Source organism: Lytechinus variegatus, chromosome 13, assembly GCF_018143015.1.
Source record: "Lytechinus variegatus isolate NC3 chromosome 13, Lvar_3.0, whole genome shotgun sequence".
NCBI classification, from domain to species: Eukaryota; Metazoa; Echinodermata; class Echinoidea; order Temnopleuroida; family Toxopneustidae; genus Lytechinus; species Lytechinus variegatus.
Window position 1 is genome coordinate 29163515 of NC_054752.1, and position 14406 is coordinate 29177920.

The following is a 14406-nucleotide window of genomic DNA, read 5'->3' on the forward strand; positions in this document are numbered from 1 at the left end:
AGTATTGTTTTTGTTTATTTTGAAGTTTATCAGTTATATTATCAGATAAGTCGAGTGGCTGAAATATGGTTTAAGTTTTTACGAATTAATTTGTCAAATTTATGTAAGCTGAGTGAATTTGTTCTTATGAAAACGCCGTATACGTGTACATGCATGCATTATGTAATAGAAAGCGTACGTGGCGTTATACGTAGTTGTGTATGTAACTTGAATTTGGCGCCATCGGGCACGTGATGTCTACATTGTAATAAGCCATGCAAACATAAAGAAGTAAACAGATACGCATATAAAGTAGTAATTGATTTCTTTTATTATGAAAACTGTTTTACTAAAAGGATGAATATAGGGGGCATTAATCTGTACATGACGTATACAATATGCTTATACTTGATATGACCTTGAAACATGTCGAGGACATTTGTTGGATATTATAATGTCGGTCAACGTTAAATCAGGGTTCCCCAGAGCTATCTACCCTATGGAAAAATTGGTGATGACGAAAAAATGTCTCTGCCGGGAATCGATCATGGAAAATGGATCATGGAAAAGTATTAGACTTACTGTCGATGAATTCTCTTTGTATCTTATTTCAATATGCTAAAATTAAAACCGCTTTACCAAAATATTGGTTCGATAAGTTGAACAATGCTCAGCTTAAAAATCACGGTGATTAGCGAATGCAAAATGATAAATTGATTTAAATTAACCGGTGACTCAATTGACATTACAATATCAAAAACAAAACGATTCTACACATATTTTGTAGATTTAAAAAAGAATTTACACCCAACGGTGTTATATTTTTGGAATGATAGGCTATCTCTTGCAGAAGATTATGATTGGAGCAAACTGATGAAATTCAAGCTTGGAAAATTATTTAATAACAGAGTTAGACAATATAATTTCAAATTGCTGCATCGGATTTTGCCGTATAAAGAGAATTTAGTTCGATGGAATATCACATCAGATATGGCTAATAACCATTGTAAACAAATTGAAACTCTAGATCATGTTTTGTTGCATTGTCCACATTTGATTTTTTTTGGCAAAAACTACAGTATTTCATGAAGATCCGGTTTAGTGTGAATATTCAAATTAATGAGAAAACATTATTAATTGGCCACGATGTTGAAAATGAAAACATGGCTTTTCTGAATGTAATTTTGGTTTTCGCATAATATGCGATATATAGAGTCTTAGTGTTGGCTCAGTTCACTTAAAAAAAATCAGTTATTTTTCTATGTTGTCAGATTTCAAGAGATAATTAGTCATTAATTTGAGCTTTCTTTAAAAGAGTAATAAGATAAAATAACAGAAAAACAGTATAGAATGAAATCAAAAGCCTGTGAAATGTGAAAATAATTGTATATATTGTTTGTGTTTGTTTATTGATTTTAATGTAATAAATACCTCTGAGAGGACAAAAAAAATTGAAATATTTACTCTTGGTACATTATGATACTTGGGTAATACCACACTGCGAGTTTATGAGGATAATGGGGTCAAAGGTCATCTAGGCGTCAAAAGGCCGATTGATATGAGGTCATATCCTTCATCTTTTTTTTACTTTTTGTTCAAATTGCTCTCATTTCTTTATTTCTGCATGAATTTGATCACATTTGGTTCAAAGGACCTTTGGGTAATACCATAAGTGTCTTGATGAGGATGATAAGGTCAAAGGCCATCCAGGGGTCAAACGATCATATTGCATATTTTATTGATCGCGGAATCAGGCGAGACTCGTCGTTTGCGAACCACTTTCTTTAAAAAGGGGGTCGACGGTCTCTTCGACATTGAAAGAATCTTCTTCAGACTAAAAAGAAAGTGCAGAGACAGATAAAAAATCTCGTTTACATACCAAAGGCTTTTTATTAAATCTTAATAAATTCAGTGCGTGCGGTACTACAAATAATTGTTAACAATTGTTCTGTTCTTTATAAGAAAACCAGCGCCTTTCTCTATTTCGTTTGTTTGTGAATTTTCCTGAGTAGCAGTGCATTGACTCAGAATAAAAATCGAATATCCCATTAATTATGCAAGGCGTCAAGATTCATATAAAAATATAACTGATCAGTCCAGTGTTAACAATGGTCATAAAATTATTTACCAAGCAATAAAACTCAGTTTAATTCAATAACAGCAACATAAAGGACAGGAAGAAATGAATAAGAGGTATAGGCATGGCTCTCATGCAACAAAAGCCGTCAAAATAGCCCGTATTTTGAGAAAAAACCCTTTCCTTAGATTACCATGGCAACAAAGGCTATTGAATGGATAGCAATATAATGGATTTCAAGAAGTTTTAGAATTGATTAACAAATCTACTTTCTCCACGTATACCACTTCAATATGTCACTGGCCATTTTGTAATATCTTGATAAACATGTTATAGCATTGATTTCAAAACTTTTGTACTCCTCCTCCTTTATCCTAAAGTTATTTACCAACAGATTCAAGATGATTTATTGTCATGTATAAAAAAAAAAGGATCTTGTGTATCTAAACGTGAATACTCACATCATGCGTTGACATAGTTGTTATACATTTGACAACAATCATAACCGTTAAAATGTATGGCCCAAACTGTTTGAGAATAAAAAAGGCAAGAGATGAAATGGACAGAAGAGAAAATAGAGAAGATAAGGGGGGAAGAAATAGAGCAAAGCAAATCTACATGAGAATATAAAGGAAATGAAATCAGATAGTCAGAAAACAAAATGAAGAGCTTGATTCCAAAAGGAGCTTTATCCACTTTTGACCAAAATTGATTTTTTTTAAATACAATTATATGTATCTTATACGTAGGAATCAATTGCAACATGTCGCAGTGAAACAAAAATGAAAGTTTGGTAAAAATTGATTGCAAATATGAGTTTGTTCCAAAAGGAGCTAAATCCACTATGCGGTTATTTATAGTTGGTTATTTTTGCTATTTTAAAGAAAGTTATGCATTTTGTAGGTACATGTTGTGGATGCAAGTTCACACCATCAGTGTTAATTTTGCTGAAAATGACAAAATTATACAATTTTTATGAATATTTTTGGATTCAGCTCCTTTTGGAATTAGATATCGAAAAGCCGCCATCCTACAAAAAGATGACAAAATATCATATTTTTTGGTAATTTTTGATGGATAAACATCAGAAAAGATGTGAAGTGTACTCTTCTAGCCATATTTATGTGTTTCGTGTTCAAAATCCATTATCAAGCATGTCTAAATTGGCAAAAATTGACACTTTACTAGGGTTTTGATCCAAAAGGAGCTAAATCCATACAAAATAAAATTTCAAAAATTCTTTAAAAATTAATAATGAATGCTAGATTTTTTAAATCATGGTTTAATTCATCTAAGATGGTAGTACTATCATCTATATCAGAATAAAATAGCAGTGGCTAAGGGAAAGTGGGGGAATTAAAAATCCTTGATTGACAGAAAAATACCCAAAGTGGATTTAGCTCCTTTTGGAACAAAACCCTTCAAATAAAGTATAATAAAGATCAAGAATATAGACTTCCTCCCATTCGCGATGCGACTGAGATCACTTTGAAGCCACGCTTGAATAGCGTTTTCATTAATTTTGTACATATTTTGTACAACTTGCCAATTTTAAAAATTCGGTCCGTACATGCCGTACATCTGCGTACATCTGGGTCCCGTCAGCGCGTTTCCGTTTTACACCCTGGCGAAGGCATTTTCCGGAAAAGTAGCCAAAAAGCGACTAGTGAAGAGTCTACGTCTACGTTTGTTTACATTATCAGCTGGGCGCGCGATCCAAAGTCCGCACCGAAGTTATCCGCAGAACATACCGTATAATGCAGCTGAGCTTATACTTTCCAGGTTCAATACGAATGTTTGCCTTGATCGTTTGCCTTGCCGATTTGCTGATGTCTGTCTTTCTCTCTATCTGTCTATATATCTATCTCTCAAATTCTATCTCTATCTATCTATGTAACTGCAGTATCTATCTATCTAATAATCTTCTCTGTCTCTCTCATTCTTTATCTAACATCTATCTATCTCAAATTCTCTATCTCTCTCTATCTATCCATCCATCTGTCTGTCTATACTCTATTTCTCTCTCTCTCTCTATGTAACTACAGTATCTATCTGTTAATTTGTCGCTCTTCTCTCTCATTCTTGATCTATCTGACGTCTATCTATCTCTTAATTTCTCTATCTCTCTATCCATCTATCTATACCATCTGTCTGTCTTTCTCTTTTTCTCTCTATCTATTTATCTATTTTTAAACTAGAGTATCTATCTATCTGTTAATTTGTTAATAATCTTCTCTGTCTCTCTCATATCGAGAGAGACAGAGAAGATTATTAACAAATTAACAGATAGATAGATACTCTAGTTTAAAATAGATAAATAGATAGAGAGAAAAAGAGAAAGACAGACAGATGGTATAGATAGATGGATAGAGAGATAGAGAAATTAAGAGATATTATCTATTTAATATCTCTATTTATCTATCTATCCATCTGTCTGTCTTTCTCTTATTCTCTCTATCTATTTATCTATCTATTTTTTTAACTTATCTGTTAATTTGTTAATATTCTTTGTCTCTCTCCCTCTTTATCTATCTAACATCTATCTATCTCTCATCTCTATCTATCTATCCATCTGTCTGTCTTTCTCTATTTCTCTCTATCTATATATCTATCTATCTATGTATCTATCTATCTGTTAATTTGTCTATCTTCTCTGTCTCTCTCATTCTTTATCTTTCTATCTATCTAACATCTATCTATCTGTCTCTCAAATTCTCTATCTCTCTCCTTCTCTAGCATCTGTCTTTTTTCTCTCTTTTTCTTTGTCCGTCCATATTTCTATCTACAACATCTCTCTCCCTCCCCCTCTATCTATCTATCCTTCTCTCTCTCTCTCCCCCTCTCCCTCTATATATCGACCTCTCTGTCTCTCCCCCTCTCTCTATTTATCTATCTATCCATCCATCTCTCCCTCTTTCTCTCTCTTTCTATCTATCCACCTCTCTCTCTCTCTCTCTCTCTATCTCTCTATTTCTATCTATCTGTCTATCTTGTCTCTATCTATTTATCAGTCTTCTATATCTATCTTTCGGCAGCTTCTAAGTGTATCAAGCCATCAAACTTCAATTTGTCTTTCCATTATAAGTATCTGTTTATTTTTATTTTGTCTGTCATTCTATTCATTTAGTTAATAATTTATTTTTAGAAAAAAAACTATCATAAACAACGCGACTGCAAAAGCATGTTCGGATTTCACTCCTGACATGAAATGCCGAGGAACTCTGTGCTCTGATCAGTAACTGTGCAAATTGCATACGGTGGTGGACTCGCCTGTGTCGCACGCTGCATGCAACCAGCGACGTGTGTAGACTCTTCACTAGTCGCTTTTTGGCTACTTTTCCGGAAAATGCCTTCGCCAGGGTGTAAAACGGAAACGCGCGTCCCGTCTTACAAAGAGTTAAGATTAATCAACTCAACCTCATCTGTATGGAAATACATCAGTGTCATTTTCTTTACAGGAAATGTGCACATTGTCCTTTGTAAACAAAGCGAAGCACACGGAAATTTCGAGAAAACAATGAATATATGAAAATACAGCAAATCTATAATACTTTGAAGAAAGATGGATTTTAGATGTTGACGTTGCTTGCTTTCCATAGTTGTGGTTGATTTGATCAATCATAACTCTCTGTAAGACGGGACCCAGAAGTTTTTACAGATATTTCACAAAATATATCAGAGACAAAAATTTTTGTACTCATGCACGTAAGAACGAGCAAAAACGTATCCTCGGAGTATATTTTCAGTGTACATGATGTACGAAGTAGAAATTCTTGTTCTCATTGCGAGTGCAAAGATCTCCATTGATTTGCTGATCACTCTCCCATTGTTGGTCCAAATATTCGTCTCAATTTTAATTGATCATATTCTTTCAATTGCTTTTTTTTCATTCAAGCTAACTAGCTTTAACTACCTAGCTTTAACCCCCCCCCCCCCCCTTCTCTTTTCCCTACAAGGATAAGCAGTGGCGTATCTAGGATTTTCCACGGGGGGGGGGGCAAAACCGTCCGCCCAAAAATTTGACAAGCAAAAAAAAGGGGCTTCAGGCTCGTCAGGGGGGACAATAAAGGTATTCAAGCTCGTCAGGGGGGCAAAAAGAGTCTTTCAAGCTCGTCAGGGGAGCAGGGATACGTCCTTTGCATTGGTTGTGACTGGTCATGGGGGGCAGACTGACCCCCTATATACTCCCCCCGTAGGTACGCTAATGAGGATAAGATTGAAATCGTGATGAAAACCACACTGTGATATCAAAATTCAATAACGGTCACGTTTTATAACAGTATCCATTTCCCAGAGCGTGACAGAACGATTCACTAGCGATTCAACCATGGAGCCATCTGTGTCAGAATAGCGTCTTCCGAAGATCACCTTTATGGCTTTATCTACACTGCAAAAACGCCGGTGTTAATTTAATACCAGCTGGTATCTTATCCGTCCACATAGAAGTGTCGAAACATCAGTTTAAGGTCAAGTCCATCCCAGAAGAATGTTGGTTTGAATAAAGAGAAAAATCAAACTAGCATAAGGTTGAAAATTTGATCAAAATCATATGTAAAATAAGAAAGTTATGACATTTTAAAGTTCGCTTATTTTTCACAAAACAGTGATATGCACAACTCCGTGAACATAGTAATTACAAGCGAAGCGAGCGAGCTAAAAAATGATATTTTTCATTCTTTAAAAATGATGACTTGGTCTAAGTTGATTTATACAAAGGGTTATCTTTTTCAAACGGGTAAGGGAATTCCAATATTTATTATCTTTATAACATAAATGCAATCATACTGATTTTAATATCTAAAATATAAACCTTTATAATAGAAGGGGGCAATATTCCCCCAATATATCATCGAAAGGAAAGGGCTCTTTCATTTCATAAGTATCCATCTATTTAGTCTAACTTCGTTAAACCTTCCTTGTTATATAAAACTCGTAAACATCAAGGCATTGTTGATAATATGACGTCATCATATTACAAACGATTATTACACTGCAAAACTCCGTTCTTGATTTAACACCAGCCCGGAATCTGTCCATGCATCAAACCGATGTTGTTTTAATACTAATTGGTGTTGTATAACACCTATCTGGTGTTAGACCAAAACGAAACTGGTGTTGCTTAACACTTCTTTGGTATGTACATACTGTACACATTAAAAAAAATAGCACGTTGTTTAAGCCTGTCACTCTAACAACAGGTTGTTAAAACTGTTTTGTAATTGTTAACTTTTTAAACAACTTGTTTAAAAAATTTAAACAACTTGTTTAAAAATTAAACAGTTTTTTAAAAAGTCTAAACATTTGTTTAAAAAGTTTAAACAGTAGTTATTAGAGTGACGGGCTTAAACAAAGTGCTTAAAATTTTAAACAGCGTTTTTACAGTGTATATATATTCTGGGCTGGTGTTTAATCAACACCGGAGTTTTTGCAGTGTAATAATCTATAGCGAGTCTGATTTCAATATTTGAAATAATTTGCGTGGAGCCAGGATTCTTACAGCTATTAAATCAGGAAAACGTGACATAGGCCCCGGAACACGTAAGTAGACCAATAAATCCGGTATTGTCCGTCGGGGAAAACACCGGGATATTTTAAGAGACAGGGGGGTGAGACCCCCTTTAGTTGGTGCTATTTGCTTCCAATTTTAATTTCCAATTTAAGAGGGGTATTATAGTGTTTCGCAGCCCTCCTCTCAAAATTCTCATACTCTACCTTTTCTTCTTTCTTTCTTCTCCCTATCTTATCTATTTTATTTCCTTCCACTACTCCCATTTAGTGACGCCCTGGTGGCCGGTCAATATTTTTATCGCAATTTTTATGCTGACCAATAAGAATTGTTGTTCCAAATCAATTGTAAGCTTTTATGGGCGGTGACAAGTTTCTGCCCTGAGTTATATAGATTAAGAGTTTGATAATTCTTCTCACTGGCCAGTGTAATTGTCAAAAGCACTTGCTGTGTTAGCATCAAGCGCAAAATCTATCAGAATTAGATTAACCCAAATTTAAGACGGAACACAGTACTGTACTCAAAAGTTCACTGAAGTAGGCCTACCAATCAACTGCAGTTATGTTTGCTGGTCTTCTGGGATTAGAACACATATATTTCGTCACGGCGATCATTTTGACGGGTAAGTATGATCAATAATGTTTCGTTTGACTTTGATTATGCTCAACGTGCTGCTATAAGGGGGGGGGGGGGGCAAACTATCCTATGATTTTCAAGTATTGAAAATGAGGGACATGTAAGAGGGGAAAGATAGGAAGGATATGAAGAGAGACGAACGTAAAAGAAAAGGGAATAGGCCTAGGAACGCTATATTACCACTGTAATTCATAATCTCCATAGGCTCTCAGACAATATTAAAAAACAGAGGTTTTTCATGAAAATTGTAATTCATTGGTCTTCCAGCACTATCCCAACGGTGGGCTTTCAAAGGACTTCTTGGCCGATTCAACATGTTCAGTGCTGTGTTGTCCAGGCTAGACATTTTGAACAACATTTGTCATCTCTTGCATGAAAATAAAGGAGCATATTCTTGATCGATGATGATCCTCCAGTAGTACCGGAAGTGGACCAATTGCTAGGACCAAGGCTGAACTTGACTCGATTATCTTTTAAAATAGAAATGAAAAATGGAGCTATAAGAGAAAAAAAAACACAGAGATAAAAACAAAAGAAAAACATTGAATCGCCCTGTCAGTCTTTCCACGATCTTTGGACAGTCTCTCAATTTTTGGGTCGAAATCACTAACAGACTGCCAAGAGATCCTTAAAAAGTCATTGAAAGACAGGTGAAAGTTCCAAGAAATATTTTCGAAAGATCATGTTCCATAAAAAACCTCTGAAAGACCATAAGATTTCGATTGAATGGTCGCTGTATAGGACTATATATATCTACAAGCTCCGCTAGACAAAAAAATGTCATTCAGTGTTTCAGAGTTTTCCGTCTCGGATCAAGGGGGTGTCTTGGTCAGTCATTCAAAGTTCTTTTAGTGTTCTCTTTCTGACAGTCCTGCAGAGATCTTTGGCAGAATACGAGCTGATTTTCAGTGACCTGTCAAAAGTCCTATTTCATTTGTGTTCAGAGTAATAAGTAATTGTTCTGGAAAAGTTGCTTCCGAATGTTTTCAGGAGGTTTCAGACCAATACCATAAAGACAACACACTTCAGTAATCTTGGAGTTTGTTGGATTTTCTTTGTCCTTTCTAGCGTATCCTTTTTGTGATTATCTATTCCGCCATTATTACCTCTCTGTTTCAAGCTTCCACGACTATCGGAGGGACTCGGCTAAAGTCGACACTTAGGACCTCTGAGTGTCAAAGCTACCGGTACTTAAGGATAGAGGATGGGGTGCTGGTTCAAGGAACCCTTGTCAATGCAAGTTCTGTCTTCAAACGAAACCAGGACAGAACCGCCACCACATCCATCGTTTATTGTGCTCCTGCCAAAGGTATATATTTGACTAATACGGTCATACAGATTACGCAGTAGGCAGGGGCAATCCATTAAAAAAGATTGATATAGGCCCTCCTGATTTCTATGACTCTTATCATATGGAAGGCCAATGACGCCATAGTGTATACGAAAAGTACGCTGAGTGGTGAAAGGTGAATACGTACGATATGCATGATTGAGGGCGGCTGTCATTTGCTCTTCCCCGAGCACATTACAGGAGATGCATTATTCAAAGGTCATCGATAGTTAGAACGTTTGGCACTGCAACCAAACCATTTTATGTGTGTTTTATATAGATTGTATGTATTTGTTTATCTGTATTTTGTTTGTTTTTTGTCGGTTTTTTTTTTCTTTTTGCTAATCCAACCAACAGATCCATGTTTATCGAACCCCTGTAGTCAAGCCAAGGAGTGCTACGCACATCCGTATAATCAGGGATACGATTGCGACTGTGCATTCGGTTACTATGGTGACGAGTGCCGTAAGTTTTTCTCATGTGCTTCTTGTTCTTGATCTTCCTTTTTATCTTCTTTTTGTCTTGGAAAAAAATTAAATCATTGCATTATTTTCTGGATGGTATGACAAAGTTTTATCCAAAAAAGCTCAACATATTGGTTCGCTTATCATCCCCGTCAACATAATTATTTGGATAACTGTTCAGAGTTGATTACTAGTGTTATCATTATCATGACAATTATCATAGGTTTCACATGCCCATCAAATTTATCCATGGTAGCATTTGAAACAGACGAAGCAAAACCACTTTTTTATCATTTCAATGCAGAGCAAAACGGGGAGATCGGTGCGATTGTCGATAATGAAGGAAAGCTCTTGTTGTTCAAGATGCCGACATTTGAGTTAGAACACGAGATACTGATAGCTCCTCCCGATCCAATGAAAGCGCAATACAAATTTTACGCGGCCTACGATCGCCTGAATGATCTGGTCTACGTTGCGGCGAATGACGTCTTCTACCGTGGCCGACCAAGGTCTTCTGGCCACTTTGAGCGTTTCAACGACTTCACCGAAATGTATCCCGGACAAGGTTAGTTATTGGGGCCTTCTACCATGTTTTTTTCAATGTGGAATTTCTTACAACAGGCTGGATTTTCTCTTTCTTCAAATAAGGTCCATAAAACCGAGGAAAAAGTGCTAAGACCCACCGCAAAAATATTGTGTTTATCTTTAGTCGTGGTCTTTGCATTTTGTAATGGACCGTATTAAAACTTGTTTTCTGTGAGTCTGTAGGAGACCGTCCAGGAGCCTGTTCCATAAAGGGTTGCAACTGTATAACTTTGCCATTATCAAGGCAACCTTGATTCTGATTGACTGCTGATCCCTGTTACCATGGTAGTTGTCATAATGGCAAAGTCGCCACAGTTGCAAGTCCTTTATGAAACGGGGCCCCTGGTCGCGCTACAGTCCGGTAGCGGCATTTTCATCCAGGGTGCGAACGGAATATTATGAATCATATTTATTTCATAACCAAATAGAGAAGCTACAATAAACCCAGGTCCTCTGACAGTGAGGATGGGACAAACTCCCCTTCACTGGCAATAGGCAGGGTGATAATACGTGGTATTGATTGAACAATTCATAATACAAGATAAGTTACAGGGGTTACCCAGAGACAGAGTGGACACGGTCTAGCAAAAGAGCAACACGCGGCGGCAACACCATTGATGCAGTGTAGATGGTGAAAGGGGGTTACCAACCAACTAAAAAAAAACTTTAAGCGGGGGTTTACCAGAAGAGAAGGGGGGGGCAAAATCTGACAGTTAAAAAAAAAGAAAGAGGCCCTAATCAATTTCGGGAGCACGTTTTCATCGAATAATTTCTGGCACCAACCCCCCCCCCCCCCCCCCGGGCATGTGCCCCTCCGCAACCATGTTCATCCTACCTACTTGTACTGACTTCGCCATCTCTCGGTGATCGGTATTTCTGCCATACTTAGCTACTGGCGATGCTAGAATCATGGCAGTATTAGAACCATCATGAACGAATATATAACTGAATATTTTGTGTTTCTATTCTGTCAAAGGAAGGAGTATATTGCTTGACAACAATTTTACCTGGTTGTATCTGGGTAACAGCGAATCCGGTCTCATAACGCGCCACCAGCTTCCGGATATGCTCCAGGAGGAGACAATCTATGATGAAATCCACATTACTAGGCCTACACGAGAGGATAGTCCTGCCTATCCAGGTCCGTTCGTCCTGGCCATTTCACACATCAGAAGGTATGCAACATCTTTGATTTCTATTTCTATCATGTCTATGTTTCGATTCATCCACAACTATGGAAAGCCAGCAACCAGGGTGACCAGACGTCCCGTATTTCCCGGGATTGTCCCGTAGTTTGCTCCTTTGTCCCGGCGTCCCGACAAACCCTTCCCGGGACGTCTATTTGTCCCGTATTTAAGAATAATGAACAAAATGTAGTTAATACATTTAAAAGTGATGAATTAAAGCAGAGATAACAATTAAACTAATTTGGAGATGTAATCGGTGGAACAAATTATTGAGTTTTCCTATAACTAGATCTTGTTGTTTCAGCTTTCGTTTTGAGTCTTGTTGTGTATGATGCCGCTATGTTTCATATAATTTTTAAGTTTGACAATTGTTTCACTTTGAAATATATCTTAATCATTTTAGTTTTTCAAAATTCTAAAAATATATTAAAAAACACCAAATATCATTGTGATATTTGTTAGATGACTGGATTTTTTGTTTGCTTGAAGTTTGAACTTTTTTCCTCTTTTCTTTCTTTTGTATCATTCTTTGTTCATCTTTATATCCTTCCTGCTTGCCCTTTTTTGTTCCATCTATCTTTATTTCAGATCTTTATTCCCTGAATCTTTCTCTCTCTTCTCTGTGTATACTTTCCTTTATTAAATATTCATTTTTTAGTTCCTGAATTCATTCTTTCTTTCCTTAAACTTTTCTTTGCTTCCTTCCCCCTTTCTCTCTTTTTTGTTCTTTTTCTCCTTCCATTATTTTCTCTTTCTTTCATTCTCTCTTCCCTTCAGTCTTTCCTCCCTTTCTTTCCTCCTTTATTTCATTATTTATTATATATTTCCTTCTAATTCTTTTCCCTTATCATTTCTTTCCCTTCCGAAGTTCCTTCCTTCCTGTTTTCTTCTTTCTTTGTTTCTTTCTTCCAAAGAATGAAGGAAACATTTTTCTTTCCTTCATTCGTTCTTTCCACCCCTTTTTTCTTATTTTCTTTTTTCCTTTCTCTCCTTTTCGTCTTTCACACATTTATTCATCTTCCCTTCCTTTTCTTTTATAGGAGCGCCTTGAGCACCTAACAAGGTGGATACGTGCGCAATACAAATACCCTATATTATTATCGTTTTTCTTTCTTTCTATATTAATTTTAAAGAATGAAGGAAACTTTTTTTCACTCTCTCTTTTATTCTTTCTTTCATTCTTCTTTTATTCTAACTTTCTTTATTTTTTCTCTTCATTTTCCCCTTCAGTTCGTTTCTCTTTCTTTCTTTTCAATTCATCTCTTTTCTTTTGTCTTTCTCTCCCTTCATTCTTTCGTTTACCCCCCTTTCAATTCTTATATTTTGCACAAGTCTAACACTGTGTATCTTTGTTGATCCTTTTGTCGATTGTCCCGTATTTCATTTTGTGAAATCTGGTCACCCTGCCAGCAACGCCAACATCTCAAATGCATGTTAATTCAAAATTTCTAGATAATGATTTATATTCGTGCATCCATCGTTGTCGTGACAAATTGGTGTACTACTATTTGCTTACAAAGAACATTGTGCAAATTTCCTGTAGAAATAAAAATCTGACATAGATGGATTTCCGTATAGTTGAGGTTGATTGGATCAATCGTACACAGCAAAAAAACTGTGGTGTTAACCGGTGTACATAGAAGACCACACCAGTTATTTTACACCGGTGTTAAATTGGTGGTGTTAGTTTTACACCTATAGGTGTTATTACAATACCTATGGTTGTTACATTTACACTCTTTGGTGTTATGTTCAATTTCTATGGTGTTATTTTAACACCTCAGGGTGTGGTCCTCTATTAACACAAATAGGTGTCAGTTTTAACACCACAGTTTTACAGTGTAAGTCTTTGTGAGATGGAACACTGGAGTCATGCCCTGTAATTCACATTCAGTCATTGGAGTGAAAGAATACTCGTGCTTATCTCAGTGATATTAAAAAGTATGTTTTCGGCTCTTGTATTGTTTCATTACAGATTACTTTTCTGGATGGATTCGATGGGGGATAATGGGCTGTGCCGTAGACGATTGTATGAACACTGCTGGCCGTGTCCATTTATTTTCCGAGGAAAAAATGCCAAAAGGAGTAGCTAGATGCCAACTCGTCGTGGAAGATAAAAGTAAGTAACAAGGATTCAATTTGCCAAATCTGTAGGACGTCGTTTTATAATTATTTGATATTAATTGAAATCGGCCTGAACTATGGAAAGCGAAAGACGCCAGTCTTTGCAGTAAACATGGAAAACGCTCAGTCCGTTAGTCGAGCACACTTTCATCGTAAAATATGACAACTCACACGCTAGTGTTTGCTTCGTTTGGAAGGTCACGTAACGAATTATGGCGTCTACCGCTTTCCATAGTCAAAATTGATAAAAGCCAACGGTTCAACGTGTAATTGTAAAATATAATGCAATGGGGTCTCTGATAAAGTTCAACAACTGAAGGTGTAAGGAAATTTGGGCTACAGTGGCTTACTCTGACGGCCACTAAATTCCGAATTTTAGAACATAATCCCAAAACCATTCATTTTGTCTTTTACCTCTATCTCACTACAAGTTGGCAAGATATTTTGGTCTGACTATCTTTCAACTGAGGACGGCTATCCCCATGATATCCTAATGGCAGATTTGGATGGCAAGCGGG

General features: G+C 36.5%; 1 protein-coding gene across 1 annotated transcript; it reads left to right on the forward strand.

Annotated features, from left to right (window-relative positions):
- Nucleotides 1-7494: 7494 nt before the first annotated feature.
- Nucleotides 7495-14406, forward strand: LOC121426502. Its single transcript, XM_041622833.1, has 7 exons — nucleotides 7495-8184; nucleotides 9319-9507; nucleotides 9886-9993; nucleotides 10297-10557; nucleotides 11554-11752; nucleotides 13740-13883; nucleotides 14320-14406. The coding sequence occupies exons 1-6, from the start codon at nucleotides 8124-8126 to the stop codon at nucleotides 13855-13857; spliced, it is 936 nt and encodes a 311-aa protein (XP_041478767.1). The 5' UTR covers nucleotides 7495-8123; the 3' UTR covers nucleotides 13858-13883; nucleotides 14320-14406.